Consider the following 17,211-nt stretch of genomic DNA (forward strand, 5'->3'; position numbering starts at 1 on the left):
CCTTCATTTAGGAAGGATAGCCTTGCAGGGTAGAGTATTCTTGGCTGGCAATCTTTGTCTTTTAGTATTTTGAAAATATCATCCCATTCCTTTCTAGCTTTTAGGGTTTGTGATGAGAAGTCTCATGTTAGCCTGATTGGGGCTCCCTTATAGGTGATTTGACGCTTCTCTCTTGCAGCTTTTAAGATTCTCTCTTTGTCTCTGAGTTTTGCCAATTTGACTATGACATGTCTTGGAGAAGGCCTTTTTGGGTTGAATACGTTTGGAGATCGTTGAGCTTCCTGGATCTGAAGATCTGTGATTTTTCTTATACCTGGGAAGTTTTCTGCCACTATTTTGTTGAATATGTTTTCAATGGAATCTCCATTTTCCTCCCCTTCTGGAATACCCATGACTCGGATATTTGAGCGCTTGAGGTTGTCTGATATCTCTCTCAGATTTTCTTCCATGTCCTTGATTCTTTTTTCTTTCTTTTTGTCTGCTTGTGTTATTTCAAACAGCCCATCTTCAAGTTCAGAGGTTCTCTCTTCAACTTCGACAAGCCTGCTGGTTAAACTCTCCGTTGTGTTTTTTATTTCGCTGAATAACTTCTTCAGTTCAGCAAGTTCTGCTACTTTTTTTTTCAGGACATTGATTTCCTTGTATATTTCCTCTTTCAGATCCTGTATACTTTTCCTCGTTTCATCATGATGTCTAGCTGAGTTTTCTTGTATCTCATTCAGTTTCCTTATAATTATCACTCGAAATTCCTTGTCAGTTATTTCAGTGGCTTCTTGTTCTATAGGATCTAGAGTTTGAATTTTATTAACTTTTGGTGTTGTACTTTCTTGATTTTTTGTATTTCTGGTATCTTTTTTTTGGTGTTTATTCATTGTGGCAGGGGGTTTCACAGACCACCGGTTTGAGACTAATGACTAACTAGGATGTTGCTGTGGTTGCCAATTTCGTATGGCTCCCTCCGTGACTGCTCAGTTGGCCTCTAGTGCCTTGTGTGTGTGGTTGCCTTGGGTCTTGGGCTTCTCCGGGGAGCCACCTTTCTGGTCAGCTTGGACTCTGCTGTGCTGGTGGATCACGTACCACAGGGTGTGTGATCTCTGTTGAGCTTTCACTTCTTGTGCAGGACTTCTCCCTGTTCCGTGTGCTCTGGCCCAGGCTGGTGGATCGTGCAGTGGCGACCCCACCGGGTGTCTGGTTTCTGTCGAGTCTCCGCCTCCCAGGTCGCACGTCTCCCCACTCTGTGTGCACTGTGCTGGGCTGGGGCATGTCTTCTGCGCCCCTCTTCTATCAGCTGGGCCTTCAAGACCCTGCTCGGCACCGCCTCGCCCAGGAAGTCTACCAGGTTTCTGCTAGGCACAGACTACCGGTCTCTCTGGGTGCCTTTGTAGCACTGTGTAGATCTTTCTCGGGTCTTGTTCACCTTTGTATCCCCCCCGCATAGACTGAATCTAGCGCCTACCTGCAGCCTGCTCTCCGGCAGGTTCAAGTTGACCTGGGAACTCTCCTACCACACTATTCCCAACCAGAAATTCGTTAGGCTTTTTTCCGAACTGGTGGCTGCAGAGATGGTATCTGCCTCCCAGTAACAGGAAGTTTACTGGGGGCTGGAGTCCAGGGTGTGGTGGAGTGACAGTCAGCCCGCCCGTACTTCCTAGCCCTCCCGACACTGGCCGGGGACACCCCATGCCACCAATCCACCAGAGAACCACGGAGGGAGTGGGAGGGGAGGCCGGCCCGCAGGCTCCAGAAAGCCCCGTGCTGGGCCATGGAAGTGGGAAGGCTCAGTGATGGCTGAGCCGGGCGGAGCTGCCTGCACCTGGGAAAATGGAGGCAGCCCCGGGGCGGTGAGTGGCCTGGTGATGCAGGCGGGAGCCAGGTGGGCGTAATCCCCCCGAACAGAGCTGGGCCAGGGGTCACTCACAAGGTTTTGCCAGGTCGGGTGTTCACTCTCTGTCTCTGGTTTGTCGCCTTCCCTGTTCTCGGCCGCTGCCGCCTCGGGCTGTTCAGTCGCGACGCGGCTCGGGTGCTCCCAGGAATCTTCTTTAATACCAGCCTGAAACCTTGAATCCTGAGTAGGGCAGCTGGCCGCCTTTAGCGCGGCCACGGCCTCCGGGATCCTGGCTGCATCCACAGCAGCCCTGGCGCCATGTTCCCTGTTTCGAGACTCGCTTTTGCAGCTAAGAAACAGTTCTTTTCCTGCTCCACACTTCAAAGCTGTTGTCTGTAAATGAGGCAGCCTCTCCTGCCTGGGGCAAAGTGGCAGTCACCCCCCACGACCGGCCACCAGCAGCGGTCCTCCCTTAAGAGATGGCAAGAGGAAGGTCCACAAGTTTCCTGGCTGCCTGAGGCCCAGTGGCCGCCTTTTCCACCTCAGCTACTCCACACCAACTGCCGCAGCCACCGCCATCTTGAAACTCCCCTATGATTTTCTTTAAAGAGTATTTAATTTGGGTCTTATATACGTAAGTCTTTAATTCATTTTGAGTTGATTTTGGTATACGACAAGTGGTACAGATCTAGTTTCATTCTTCTACATATGGATGTCCAGTTTTTCCAGCACTGTTTATTGAAGAGGCAGTCTTTTCCCCAATGTATGTTCTTGGTGCCTTTGTTGAAGATCAGTTGGCTATAGGTATGTGGGTTGATTTCTGGGTTCTCTATTCTGTTCCATTCCTCCAACTGTCTATTTTTATGCCAGTACCATGCTGTTTTGCAGTATAATTTGAAGTCAGGTAGTGTAATGTCTCTGGCTTTTTTTTTTGCTCAGGATTTCTTTGGCTGTTTGGGTTATTTTTTTATTCCATATGAATGTTAGGATTGTTTTTTCCATTTCGGAAAAGAATGTCATTGGTATTTTGATGGGGATCACATTGAATCTTTAGATCACTTGGAGTAGTATGAACATTTTCACAGTGTTTATTTTCCAACCCAAGAGCATGGAATGTCTTTCTATCTTTTTACGTCTTCTTTAATTTCTTTCAGCAGTGATCTGTAGCTCTCATTGTAGAGATTGTTCACCTCCTTGGTTAAATTGATTCTTAGGTAGTTTATTTTTTTAGCGACTATTGTAAATGAGCTTGCTTTCTTTTTTCTTTTTCAGCTAGTTTGTTGTTGAAGTTTAAAAATTCTACTGATTTTTGCGTGTTGATTTTGTATCCTGAAACTCTGCTAAAGTCATTTATCAACTCTAAGAGTTTTTTTTTCTTCTTTTGTAGAGTCTTTGGTTTTTTCTATATATAGGATCATATCATCTATAAACAGGAGCAATTTCACTTCATCTTTTCTGACCTAGATGCCCTTTATTTCTTTCTCTTGCCTGATTGCTTTGGCTAGTACTTCCAATACTGTGTTAAATAGGAGTGATGAGTGTGGGCATCCTTATTTTGTTTCCGTCCTTAATGAAAAAGCTTTCAGCTTCTCCCCATTCAGGATGATATTGGCAATGGTTTGGTGTAAATGGCTTCTATTGTATTGAGATAATTTCCTTCTATACCTAATTTGCTGAGAATGTTTATCATGAAGAGATGTTGAATTTTGCGTTTTCTGCACCTATTGAGATGATCACATGGTTTTTGTCCTTGATTTTGTTCATGTGGTATATCACATTTATTGACTTGTATATGTTAAATCATCTTTGCATCCCTGGGATGACTCCCACTTGATTGTGATGCATAATTTTTTTGATGTGCTGACATATTCCATTTGCTAATATTTTATTGAGAATTTTTGTGTCCATGTTTGTCAGAGATATTGGTCTGTAGTTTTCTTTTCTTGTTGTATCTGTGTCTGGTTTTCATATCGGGATGATGCTGACCTCTTAGAATGAATTTGGGGGAATGTCCTCCATTTCAATTTCTTGGAATAGTTTGAGGAGAATTGGTATTAATTACTCTTTAAAGGTTTGGTAGAATTCAACAATAAAGCCATCTGGTCCTGACCTTTTCTTTGTTTGTAGACAGCTGATTACTGCTTCAATCTCCTTGCTTGTTATTGGTCTACTCATGTTCTTTATTTCTTCTTGGTTCAGTCTTGGTAGTTTGTATGTGCCCAGAAATTTGTCCATTTCCGGCAGGTTTTCATATTGGTTGGCATTAGTTGTTTACAATAGTCTCTAATGATTCTTTGTATTTCTGTGGTATTAGTTGTAATGTCTCCTTTTTCATTTTTGATTTTTTTATTTTGGATTTCTGTTTTATTTATTTTTTTTGGTAGCCTAGCTAATGGTCTGTCTACTTTGTTTATCTTCTAAAAAAACCAACTTTTTTTTTCATTGATTCTTTTTGTATCATTTTTGGGGTCTCTATTTCATTAGGTTCTGCTCTGATCTTAATTATTTCTTTCCAAGTACTAATTTCAGGAGTGGATTGCTCTTGTTTTTCGAGTTCTTTCAGCTGCAGTGTTAGGTTGTTTATTTGAAATCTTCCTATTCTTTTAATGCAAGTATATATATTGCAATAAACTTCCCACTCAGTATGGCTTTTGCGGTATCCCACAGGTTTTGGTACGATGTGTCATTATTTCCATTACCTTCAATAAATTTTTTGCTTTCCTGTTTAATTTCTTCTTGGACCCATAGTTTACTCAGGAGCATGTTGTTTAATTTCCATGTGTTTGTATAGTTTCCAGAGTTTTTTTGTTGTTGATGTCTTGTTTTATTCTGTTGTGGTTTGAAAACATACTTGAAATGATTTCAATTTTTAAAAATTTGTTGAGACTTAATATCTGACCTAATGTGTACCCTATACTGAGAATGTTCCATGTGCTGATGAGAAGAATGCATATTCTGTAGCTGTTGGATGAAATGTTCTGTAGATATCTGCCAAGTTCAATTGGTCTATGGTGTGATTTAAATCATGCATTTGTCTGTTGACTTGTTGCCTGGATGATGCATTCATTGTTGACAGAGTGGTGTTTAAGTTCCCAACTATTATTGCATTTGGGCCTATGTCTCTCTTCAGGTCTAATAGTGTTTGCTTTACATATCTGGGTGCTCCAGTGTTGGGTCCATATATATTTATGATTGTTATGTCTTCTTGCTGGATAAATCCCTTTACCATTATAAAATGGCCTTCTTTGTTTCTTTTTATGGTTTTTGGTTTAAAGGAAAAATAATTGGAGCAGAATCTATTAAATTTAGGTAGATCCTATCAAATTGTTACCCAAACTTTCCCAATATTCCTTGAAGTCACAAGCAAAGGAAGGCCTCAAACTTATAATCGAGGGCCTTATATCCAATGGCCTTTCATAACATGCACTAGCCCTTGTAACATTCCTGTCCTGCAAGTAAAGAAACCAAATGGACAAATATATTGATACACTCAAGATCTCAGGGACATAAATAAAATTGCTCTCCCTTACTTCCCATTAGTACCTAACCCAAATACTATTCTGTCATCAATTTCCCCCCAAACACTTGATTCATTGTAGTGGATTATTGCTCTGCCTTTTTCAGTGTTTCCTTATATGAGGACAGTCAATACCTTTTTTCCTTCATCCAAGTGGACAACACTTTGGACAATTAGGCCCCAGGGGTTCATTGAGACACTTGCCTATTTTTCCTAGGCCCTTAATCAAGAACTAAAAGATCTAAATAACCCTTATGATTCAGTTTTTATATAATAAGTAGATGATCTCCTACCTTGTTCAGAGAGACCTATAAAAAGGATTCCATTTACATGTTCTCTGCCTTCATAGAAAGGGACATAAAGTTTCAAAAAAGATAAATTACAATTTTTCTAAAACATAGTTCATTATTTAGGGCATGCCTTATTTAAGAAGGAGAAAATATTTTGTTCTGACAAGCTAAAAACTATCTAAACTTATCTTACACTCTCACAAAACTACACTTGAAATAATTTCTAGGTTAAACTAGATATTTCTGACAGTGGATGCCAAATTTTTCTAAGATTCTGACACCTCTTTATGAAATGGCTAGGTCCTCAGTGACAGCCCCTCTCTCCCAAATATCGAACAAACCTTCTATAATCTAAGGAAGGCTTCAACAGCATCTTCCATAGCCATCTCTAACTAAAACATGTCTATTTCAGCATGACTGCTCTGGACAAATCTCGGGGTTTTATCTCAGCTTTATGGGAACTATCAAAAACCCATCACTTACTATAGCCTCTTCCTCACTCCAGCTACAAAGGCCTTACCTTTCGGCAATACTGCCACCACAAAACTTGTCAATGCTTCCGCTGAATTAGTTCTAGGTTCCCCAGTTGGCCTCACAGTTCTTCATCCAGTACAAACTTTAATACTGACTTAAGGACATGCAACACTTTTTGGTTAGCCAGTTAACCTCTTAGGAGCTTCTGTTGCTCTCTCCCTCTCATGTTACTATTCACTGCTGCAATACCCTGAATCCTGCCACTAACCTGACCTTACCAGAAGAAGGGGAAACTCACAAATGTCTTACCTTAGTTGGGAACTTTCTGTACCTTGCTCAGATGTATTAGCAACTCCTACTGAAAATCCTGACCTTATATGTTGACAGATCATACCTCAATATTGAAACTAGAGAGCTATCATGAATGCTATCACTACCTAAGCTCTCCTTTAAAAGATAATCCTCTACCTGAGGTAAAATCAGTCCAGATGGCAGAATTTATCACACTTATTAGAGCCTGTCAACTAGCCAAAGACCAGAGAGTAAACATGTATCAGATAGAAGGTATATTTCTGGAGTAGTAAATGATGCTTTGGAAGCTAAAGGTTTTCTTCCCTCTGTGGAGCCCCCATCAGAAATAGACAATAAGTTAAGGAATTTTTAAATACACTCCTACTACCTAGTGATATGCTTATTACAAACATTGAGGCCCATGCTAAAAGAGATAATATGGAAGTTAAAAGAAATGTTCCAGAAGATCATTTTTTCAAATAAGTGGCCTTAACCAAGGTTATGATACTAATTAACCCCACAAAAGGTAATCTGTGGACTGAGTTAAAAGGCCATTATAAAATATCCCTTACATCTCTTTTGTAAGCTTTTTACCTTTAACTTTTTTATTATTTTAGTGGCTTTAGGGCTTATAGTATACATCTTCAACTTATTACAGTCTACCTTCAAGTGATATAGCATTTGAAGTGTTATATTGGGAATAGCATAGGAATCTTACAATAGCATACTTCCATATCTTTTCTCTGGCCTTTATAATATTGTTGCCATGCATTTTACTTTTACATATGTTATAAATCTCACAATATGTATTACTGTATTTTAAATAGTCGATTATCTTTTAAAAGAGATTTAAATAATAAGAAAAACAATCTTATATATTTACCCCAGTAATCATCATTTCCAATGCTCTTACTTTGTGTAGACCCAGATTTCCATCTGGTATCATTTTCCTTCTGCTTGAAACACCTCCTTTAATATTTCTCATAATGAGGGTCTACTGTTGATAAATTCTATCAGTTTCTATTTGTATGAAAAATATCCTCATTTTAAAGAGATATTTTTCCTATAGAATTGTAGGTTGTCAGTTTCTTCTTTCAATACATACAAGCTATTGTTCTACTGTCTTCTTGCTTGCTTTGTTTCTAGTGAGAAACTGATGTTACCTTTATTTTTGTTCCTCTATATATAACATGTCTTTTTCTTTGGCTGCTTTTAAGATTTTCTTCTTCATCACTGGTTCTGAGCAGTTTGATTATGATATACCTTTATGTAGTTTTCTTCAGGCTTCTTGTGTTCAGGTTTCATTGGGCTCCTTAGGACAGGTCTGTGGGTAAAGATTCTGATAGAAAGACTGAAGTAGTGATGGGAGCTTACGGATGTTCTCTTCTGATAACTCAGTGTTATCAATGAAGTAGAAAGCAAGGTCATTGGTTGAGACAGCATAGGGGAAGAGATGGTGGGTATGAGAGAAGGTATAAAATTGTCATCTAGGAGGATATCAGAATCAATGAAGCAGGGACATTTAATAAGATGTTCAAGCATCTTTAAGGGCCCATTTAAAATTAGCAATAATGAATTTAAAGTCAGCACGGTTGGGTGTTTTTTTTCCTACCAGGTCCAGCTGTAAGAGTCCAAGAACTTAGTAAGTAGAAAGTTGGAATGGCCAGTACCAGAGTTTTGCCAAGTGATTACAGCAACTCAGAGTGGGACAGGGAATTGAAGATGTAACAAGTGGATGATTATATTGATGGACCACTAAATATACCTACATCAAACTTCCTCAATCAGAGTGCAAACTTTTAGAACGCAGTTCCTTGAATCTAGAAGGTGTTGAATATGAATTTGCTGATCCATGTATGGGTGTGTCTTAACAGTAGAAAACCAGGAGTTAAAGGAAGTTGTATTACTGGAGCAAATTATCTCTGTTTTTGAATGGGATGCTTTGAAAAGTCATTATCACAGTCTACACAGCTCTGCTTGTCCTGGCTCCAGCCTATCAGGGCAGTCTCCCTTCTCATCAAGTTCCCACTTTCTCTAAACTCCAAACACACTGGCCTTTCCCCCATCCCTTACATTTGCCACATGCTTTTGCACATGCAGCTCCCTCTGCAGAAATATTCTTTCCTTCCCTGGTGGGCTTCTCATCTTGCATCTCTGCTTTCTTGAGTAATGCAAATATTTTTGTAATAATTAGCTTAGTATCTAGTTAGTGTGCTTCCTTCTCAGTGTTGGAGTGAGCAGGACTGAAGCCATGTTGGGACCTAAAACTGCATGGGCTACAGACAAATTTTAAAAAGACACAGCTTTTTCCTTGGCATACATTTCTCTGAGTTCCCTCTTTTCCCATGGTTATTTGATATTTTGAACCTTGGTTATAGGGCACGATGACATTATTTACCTGAATGTAAAGTTGTTTTCCAGCCAGCCTGAAGCTACAGACTTGCCAGGAAGCATGTACTATTCAGACCCCAAGATAACAGGAAAGATGGGAGCAGAAACCAGATGGAGTCTTGGTGAGGCCTTGCACCTGGCTCCTTGCATGGAGTCCCAGCTGCTCACATTTCCCTCCCTCTTACTTTTCATTTCCCATGTTCCATTCTTTTGGCCCCCTCTTAAAAAACCCCTCAGTAATTCCAAGTCTTTGAGATGGCTTTAGTCTGGCCATTCTTCTTTAGGTTTACCAGTGAGACGGTAAATCTAACATCTCTCCTCAGATCCTGAATAAAAGCTGACTTCCGTTTTCACCAACATTTGACTTTTGATCAAATGTACGTTAACATTAGCACTTGTCACAGTTTTGACTTTAGGTTCCTGTTGTTGACGGCTGTCTGTGACTATGCTGTAAGCTTCCTGAGGGCAGGGACCTTGTCTGTTTTTAGTCCCCATTTGAACCTGGTGTAGTTTCTGGCACATCAGTAGGTGGTAATAAACATTTTTGTTATATGTGAAGCCTGGTGTGGAGAGCAACATCTTTCTTTTGGAGAATTCTCGAGGTACTGGCTAATGCTACACGTGTATCCTTTCCAATGCTTCCCAGAACCCTGTAGAGGGCAGGCGAATAAAACAAGACACAACAAAGCCGTATCCCCAGACCCCGAACCTGGTTTTGGAAGGCGCTGGCGCACTGGGCTCGCCGGATGTACGCAAGCGCGCTGGGCGGGGCTCTAGTAACCCAGGCAACAGCCCGGAAGCCGCTGGCTGCGTTAACCTGTGGCGCGCTTGGCAGTTCTGGAGCCTGAAGTTTTGACCGCGGTGGAAGCAGCAGTCGGGAAACAGCAGGTTGAGATGACGGAGCGGAGGCCTGCAGCCCGCAGTCCCACCGAGCCTTAGGGACCGGGGCTCCATATAGGGTGGGGAGAACAGTGGTGGTGTCTCTGTTCCCTGGGGATCCAGGCCCCTGGGCCGTGGACCCTTACTACAGAAAGCTCAGCCGCGGCGCTGAGTGCTTTGAGAGTGTATGTGGGTGTCAGGATGCGTGTCTGGGTATGTTTGCCTCTAGCGCGCTCGCTCTAGGAGCACCCCGAGAGTGCGCGTGCGCACCGCTTTCGGGCCCCTTTGCACAGAGCTAGAAATTGGGGGTACCCGATGGTAGCTTTCAAGGGGTTTACTGTCAAGCAGAAGGGAGACAAACTACCCAGGGTACATGGGGACTGGGAAGGTCATTTAAGTCGGTTGTTGTCAGGAAGGGGTTTCTCACAAGGGGACACCTGAAAGAGTTTTGAGGAGTGAGTGGGAGTTAACCCGGTAGAGAAGGGAGTGCGAGTCTGAAGCGTGTTCCAAGCAGAGGGAAAAGAGTGGTTGAAACTATATGTGAAGGCGAGAACTTGGTTTTAGAATGTGTGGGAGATGTGACAGGAGAAAAGACTGGGAAGAAAGGTCAGCCGGGCCGCAGAGGGGAGAGGATCTGAACGCCAACCTGAGCTGGATTCCTCTCTATAGGGAGCCATTAAAGTCTTTTGAAGAAGGAACTAAAGAGTTGAGGTCTGTACATTATCCGTATGTCTGGGTACGATTGTTTGAAGGGGCAAGGTTTGGAAAGAGTTCTTGTTTCCCTTTGATAAGTTTCCCACACTAGTCAGAGTGGATTTTTAAATCCCGTCATAACTCTCCCTACTTAAAATTCTTGAGTGGCTTCTTATGGTCTTTAGGATAGTGTTCAGATTGCTGTGGCTCACAAGGCCGTTGCCCTCTCTGCCTTTCTTTCCAGCCTCTTATTTAGCAGCTCACACTCTCAAATCTTTGTTACCCAAACTGAACTTCTCCAACTCTTTGAAAATGCCTTTTCTCGAGCTTGGAACATTCTTTCTCCCACTTCTAACTTTTGTTCATACTTTAGCTTTCACCTTACACATTAGGAGAATTAGGGGAATTAGGGAGAAGGTGGCCCTTTCTTACTGTGTAAGTTAGTTACTTCCATGGCATACAGAATTTACTTCCCATGTTGCCCTTTTATTGTAATTACGTGTTTAATTGTGATCCTTTTATAAACTCTAAACTTTGTGAAGGCATAGACTGTTTTACTTTCTTGCTATATCTGGTGCCTAGCTCTTAGCAGGTACTTCCAAAATATTTGTTGAATGAATGGATGGGTGATGAAGTGAGTGAGTGAATGAGTGAAAGGGAGACCAATTAGAAGAAATAAAGAAAGCCTGGGAAAAAATATTCCTAGTAAAGATGGAGAAGTATGGACAGATAGGAGAAATATTTTAGGGAAAGAATTAATAGGTTCTAGTATGTAATAGACTAAGGTAAGAGGGACCAGAAGGTGATACTAAGGTTTTAAAACTGGAGAAACTAGAAGGATGGTAATTCTGTAAGTTCAGCTTAATTCAGCAGACATTTACTGAGTGAGCCAATTATATATCATGAACTAGAGGTTTGGGGTGTGCAGATGATGAGTTGTATTTTGATGTACTATATTTGAGAAATTTGGGAGTTGTGCACAGTGGGCAGTTAGAAATGAACATTTGGTGTTTTGAGGAAAGGTGTGAATCGGTGATTTGGGATTCATTTTTGCAGTGTGTTTGTGTACCCAGTACATTCACAGCTTTGCTCAAGGGAGTGGGTGAGATCACTGAGGGAGGATGTGCGCACCTCCTTAGTGATCTAGAAAGTAAGCTCCATGAGAACTGGCACCATATTAGATTTGTTTACTACTGTGTCTCCAATGTCCAGCTAGTGTCTGGCATGTGGTAGACTCCCCAAATAATTATTGGATGGATGATAGGAGAGGGTATCTAATAGAAAGACAAGAGGACTGGGAAAGAACTGGGTGGAGGTCCTTGATTAAGTTGTACATGGGAAGGGGACAATAGAGCCTGTGAAGAAAAGAATAGGAGAAAAATCAGGAGAAAGTGTTACGGAAGCCATGGGAGGAGAGGGCTTCTAGGAGTGGGAGTCTGCAGAACTGGAAAGGGCCTGAGATATAAGGGACCAATAATTTTAGCAATTAGAAAGCTATTAGTACTTTAGATTTCTACAAACAGGCCTAGATTTTCCGGACCATGGTAATTTTATTATTTTATTTCTTTGCACTGTAAACCATCAGATTATCTCCAGTCTCATTTTAACAGTAAACTGTAGTACCTCTATAATCTCTGGTTTCCATAAGTGGCATAAAATTCCTTTGTTAAATCACAAAGTCTGATCCTTGGTTAAGAAAGATATGGTTGTCATTATTGATGTTCTAGAGAACACTTTTCAGTGCAAAGGTGAGGTCAGAGTTCCTGTGTTTCAAAAGTTTGAGTTGTAAGTAAGGGTTAGTTAATAGAGGTGCTAAAATATGCCTCTATATGAAGTTTGGTGGTCAAGGGAAGGCCTGAGATGGGATAGCACTGTAGTTACACCTTTGTGATCTTGCCATACACAGGCTGCAGTTTTAAGTTGGCCGGTCTACTGGTTTCCTGTGTAATAAATTACCACAAATTTAGTGGCTTAAAACAATTACACATTTCTCATCTCATAATTTCGTGGGTTGTGAGTTTGGGCATGGCTTAGCGGGGTTTTCTGCTTAGAGTCTCACAAAGCTGTACTGAAGGTGTTAGCCAGTCTGCATTCTCATCTGGAGGATCAACTTGTTAAAAATCTACTTCCAGGCTCATTCAGGTTATTGGTGAATTTATTTCTTTCTGATTGTATGACTGAGCCTCAATGCCCCCCTGCTTCTTACTGAAGGCTAACCTTAGGTCTTAGAGGCTGCTGCAGTTCCTTGACTTCCTTGCCACTGCCCTTTTCCACAGGCAGTCTTGACATGGTAGTTTGCTTCTTCAAGGCCAGCAGGAGAGTGTCTTTGGCTGCAGTCTTGTAAGACAGTCTTATATAACGTAATGTAAGCACAGGAATGACATCTCTCCTCACATGTCTTGTTTTGTCAGTTAAAACAAGTCATGGGTCCTGCTGAAACATAAGGAAAGGGGATTAAACAAGCAAGGGCATGACTCAATTGGGGGTCATTTTAGTGTGACCGTAGCCAACTTACTAAGCTGAATTGAAGTGAAAAAGTGGCAGCAGATGCATACCTTCATTTTACCACTGTTTGTGTTTGTCAGGTGATTGTAACTTCATTGGATGTAACATTTTCTGATATTAAAATCGATAACTGTTTACATACACAAATAATACTCTGGCATTTGATCATCAAATAATTTATATTAATTTCCATATCTCTGCTTAAAAAAAGCTTTTCTGTTTGTCTACATTGTATTTACTATCAATAGTCACCATTAGTGTCTAAATAGCTATGATAAAAAAGCTTCTTTTCCTAAGTTTTTGATATTATTGTATTAAGAATCTCACCTGTGAAAGAAAACAAGTCTTTTGACAGTTGTTTTTGACAACTCATAAGCCTTTGCATACTTCAGATTTGCTTTTTAGAATTGAGTCTGGTAGAATTTTAGCCTCTGAATATGTATAATATTTTAAATATTATAACTTGAAATAATTTTTTTCCCTATTTAAAAGGGTAACAGATTCATTGTAGAAAGTTTGGAAAGTATAGAACCAAGCAAAGGATAAACCAGTTCTAGCAAAGTTTTCTAGCAAGTGCTTTATGGTCAGTCAGACCTAGTTTTGAGTGTCAGCTCCCTGCTCTGCTCATTATTATTTGTATGACTTTGAGCAATATACTTACTCTCTAAGCCTCATTTTTCCAGTTTGGGAAAGGGGTTAATAGTTGTTGCTGACACATCATCAACACTTAAATGGACTTAGTATGTGCTAGGCAGGGGTTAGTTAGTGGCAAAGATGGGATATGAACCCACAGTCTGATTCCAGACTGTACTCTTAACCACTATGCTGTACTATCTCTCAAGATAGTACATGCCTCATTGGGTTGTGGGATTAAATGTGAAGCTCTTAGCACAGATAAGTGTTTTATTAATAATGCATATATATTAATATCATTAAGGATACACTATACATGCAGCTCTGTATTCTTCTTTTTACATTTAACTTTTTATGTATTTTCCTGTCATTAAATATTCCTCATAATGTAATTTTAATGGATGCGTAATTTGTCATATAGATTTACTGACATTTTATAATTCTGCTTTGTTTCTGCAGAGTAAATTAGAAATCTAAGTAGTTAAATATTTAAGTGGTTAAAATACATTAGATTCCTTTCTTTGAACAAGTACTATATTTTTTCCATGTCTTTTTTTATAATGGCTTTATTTAGAAATAATTAGTATACCATAAAATTTACCCTATAAAATATACAATTTGAGGTTTTTAGTATATTCACAGAATTGTGTAACTATTATCACTATTTAATTCCAGAACATTTTCATCACCCCAAAAAGAAACCCTTTACCAATTTGTAGTCACTCTCTATTCCCTCTTCCCTCCAGATGCTGACAGCCACTAATCTACTTTATGTCTCTATAGATTTGCCTATTCTGAATGTATCATATAAACGATATCAGACAATATGTGGCCTTTGTTTACAAGCTTTTCTTAACAATATTTTCAAGGTTCATCCATGTTATAACATATGTCAGTACTTCATTCCTTATTATTACCAAGTGATATTCCATTGTCTGGATATACCACATTTTATTTATACATTTATTCATTGGTGAACATTTGGGATGTTTCCACTTTTTGTCTATTAAAAATAATGCTGATATGAACATCCATGTACAAGTTTTTATGTGGACATATGTTTTCAATTCTCTTGGGATTGGAATTGCTGGGTCATTAAAAAAACCTCAAGTTTTTGAGGAACTGCCAAACTTTTTCAAAGTATCTACACCATTTTTCCTTCCCTTCAGAAATGTATGAAGACAACAGTTTCTCCACATTCATCAATGCTTTTTATTGTTCATCTTTTTTATTATAGTCATCCTAGTGGGTGTGAGATGGTATCTCATGGTGGTTTTGATGGGCATTTCCCTAATGACTAATTATGTTGAGCATCTTTTTATATGCTTATTGGCTGTCTGTAGTATCTTCTTTGGAAAAATGTCTATATGAGTCCTATGCCCATTTTTAATTTTGTTTTTTATTGTAAGAATTCCTTATATAGTCCAGCTACAAGTCCTTTATCAGATATGTGATCTGCAAATATTTTTCTCTCATTCTGTTGGTTGTCTTTTTGCTTTTTTGATTGTGCCATTGAAGCACAAAAATATTTGATTCCATTGAAGTCCAATGTATTTTTTTTTTTTTTTTTTCCAATGTATTTTTTCTTTGCACGTGTTTTTGGTGCCATATCTAAGAAACCATTGCTAAATCCTTGGGTTAAACTCTTGAAGATTTACTCTTATGTTTTCTTCTAAGAGTTTTGTAGTTTTAGCTCTTACATTTAAATCTCTGATTCATTTTAAGTGATTTTTGTATATAGTATGAGGTAGGGGTCCCACTTCATTCTTTTTCATATGAATATCCAGTAGTGCCTTCATCACCTGTTGAAAAGACTATTCTTCCCCATTGAATTGTCTTGGCATCCTTGTTGAAAATAAACTGACCATAAATGTAAGGGTTTGTTTTGTACTTTTAGGTCTATCTATTCTCTTCCATATCTTTTTAAATGGTATTTGTGGCTCTGCTACTTGCTAACTTTGTGACATTCACAGTTAGTTAATTCTTTTTCCCATAGTTTTGTCATCTGTAAAATGAGTAATAAATAGTGAGTACCTCATGGGATTATTGTGAAGATTAACAAAGATAATATGTGTAAAGAGCTTAAAACTGGCTCTTGAGAAACACTTGTTTTAGGCTAATTGGGAGTAAAGGGGTCAGCTAGAAAGTTTTGTAATTATTTAGGAAGGTAAAGAAGTTCTGGAATAGGAGTCATGTATATGTGTTAGTTTTAAAAGTCATATATATGTTTATCTACACAATGGAATACTACTCTGCTATAAAAAAAACCTGAAATACTACCATTCACAGCAACATGGATGTACTTAGAGAAAATTATATTAAGTGAAGTAAGCCAGGCACAGAAAGAGAAATACTGCATGTTCTCACTTATTTGTGGAAGCTAAAAATTAATAAATAATTAAATATACAAACAAATGGTGAGGGAGGGAAGAAGACACAGCAATCACAATTCCTTGAACTTGTTAAAACAAGTGAACAGATATGATGTTGATGGAGGGGGAGCAGGGAGTGGGAGGGGGGAAAGGAGGTATTGGTAAAGGGACACGAAAATCAACTACATTGTATATTGATGAAGTAAAATTTAAAAAAATAAAAGTCATATATATCTGAAAGAGATATTACAAGGGGTATCGTACCTCATTTGCTTTCTAAAGTGTAGCTACATTTATTTTATGGAAGCACATCTATAACTGGTAGTGATTCTGAGCATACGAGTGCTGAAAAAAGACTTCAACTCTCTTCTGCCTTCCCTTCCCTGCATCTTGCATTCATATCGTTAGCATGAGACTGGCATTTTCTCTACTGACTGAATCTGTGTAACTAATGACACAGCTTATGACTCCTGTCCTAGTTCTCTGCTTTAAATATTTAGTAATAATTTCTGCATTTCTAGAGTTCTTTATTAAGCAGATATATTTAAGTTACTGACTTGAGACTTTTTATGGTTATCAGTAACTTTCTATTATTTGCAAAGTGAGAGGATCAAGTATTTTGATAGCCTTTTGTTTCATCATGCTTAAATTTTTCTTCTGATGTTCCAGGATTCATTTTGTTTTTCCTAGATGTCTTTTTCTTGTCTATGCTTACTTATTACATTTTCTTGTATTTTAAAAATTTAATATAATTATTATTCCTAGATGTCATTTGTCAGAGTGAACCGTTGCGGTCCCTGGGGAGGTGGAAGAAAAGCACTAAAAGTAAAGAAGAAGAAAACTTCAGTGAAGCAAGAATGGGATGTAAGTCTAGGTGGGATAGTAAACAATATAGCATTACTCAGGAGGAATAGACATGATGACATGACCCTAGTCACTCAGGATGGGGTTCTGGATGGGGCTTAGCATGTAATAGGGTGGAATGGGCTTCTGGGCATGTTATATCCTAAGTCTTGTAGGGAAGAGGAGAATCCTTTGGGGAAATTTTTTAGAATATCCATTTTTTGGCTGTAACGTCCAGCTCCCTTGAAGAATTGGAATCTTAAGGGGGTGGGGGAGGGGGCATATCTTTTAAAAAGTCTCTTCACCCTTACTTTGATTGAGAACTCATTGCATTAAGGCAACTCTAGCTAACCTGAGTTACTGAAGTCTGAATTTTTTTGGTACTTTTTTTAGATTTGCCTATAGCAGCTAGTGATACCATCATCATGTGAGTGGCAGTTTTGGCTGAAAAACTAGGTGATCTTTGCTCTCTTACCCCTTGACTTGTTTGTTGCTTAC

The 17,211-nt window shown here is 39.3% G+C and overlaps 1 protein-coding gene across 2 annotated transcripts in view; it reads left to right on the forward strand.

Annotated features, from left to right (window-relative positions):
- Positions 1-9,583: 9,583 nt before the first annotated feature.
- Positions 9,584-17,211, forward strand: part of SPICE1 (spindle and centriole associated protein 1) — a 62,223-nt gene continuing 54,595 nt past the window's right edge. Inside the window, exons 1-2 of one of the 2 annotated variants that reach the window (XM_063098513.1) lie at positions 9,584-9,747; positions 16,636-16,734. In XM_063098513.1, the coding sequence (XP_062954583.1) occupies positions 16,636-16,734 (99 nt within the window). In that variant the 5' untranslated portion in view covers positions 9,584-9,747. The remainder of the gene's footprint in view (positions 9,748-16,635; positions 16,735-17,211) is intronic. The other variant, XM_063098514.1, reaches the window with a different exon arrangement.

The sequence above is a fragment of the Cynocephalus volans genome, chromosome 1 (assembly GCF_027409185.1).
Source record: "Cynocephalus volans isolate mCynVol1 chromosome 1, mCynVol1.pri, whole genome shotgun sequence".
Classification (NCBI taxonomy): Eukaryota; Metazoa; Chordata; class Mammalia; order Dermoptera; family Cynocephalidae; genus Cynocephalus; species Cynocephalus volans.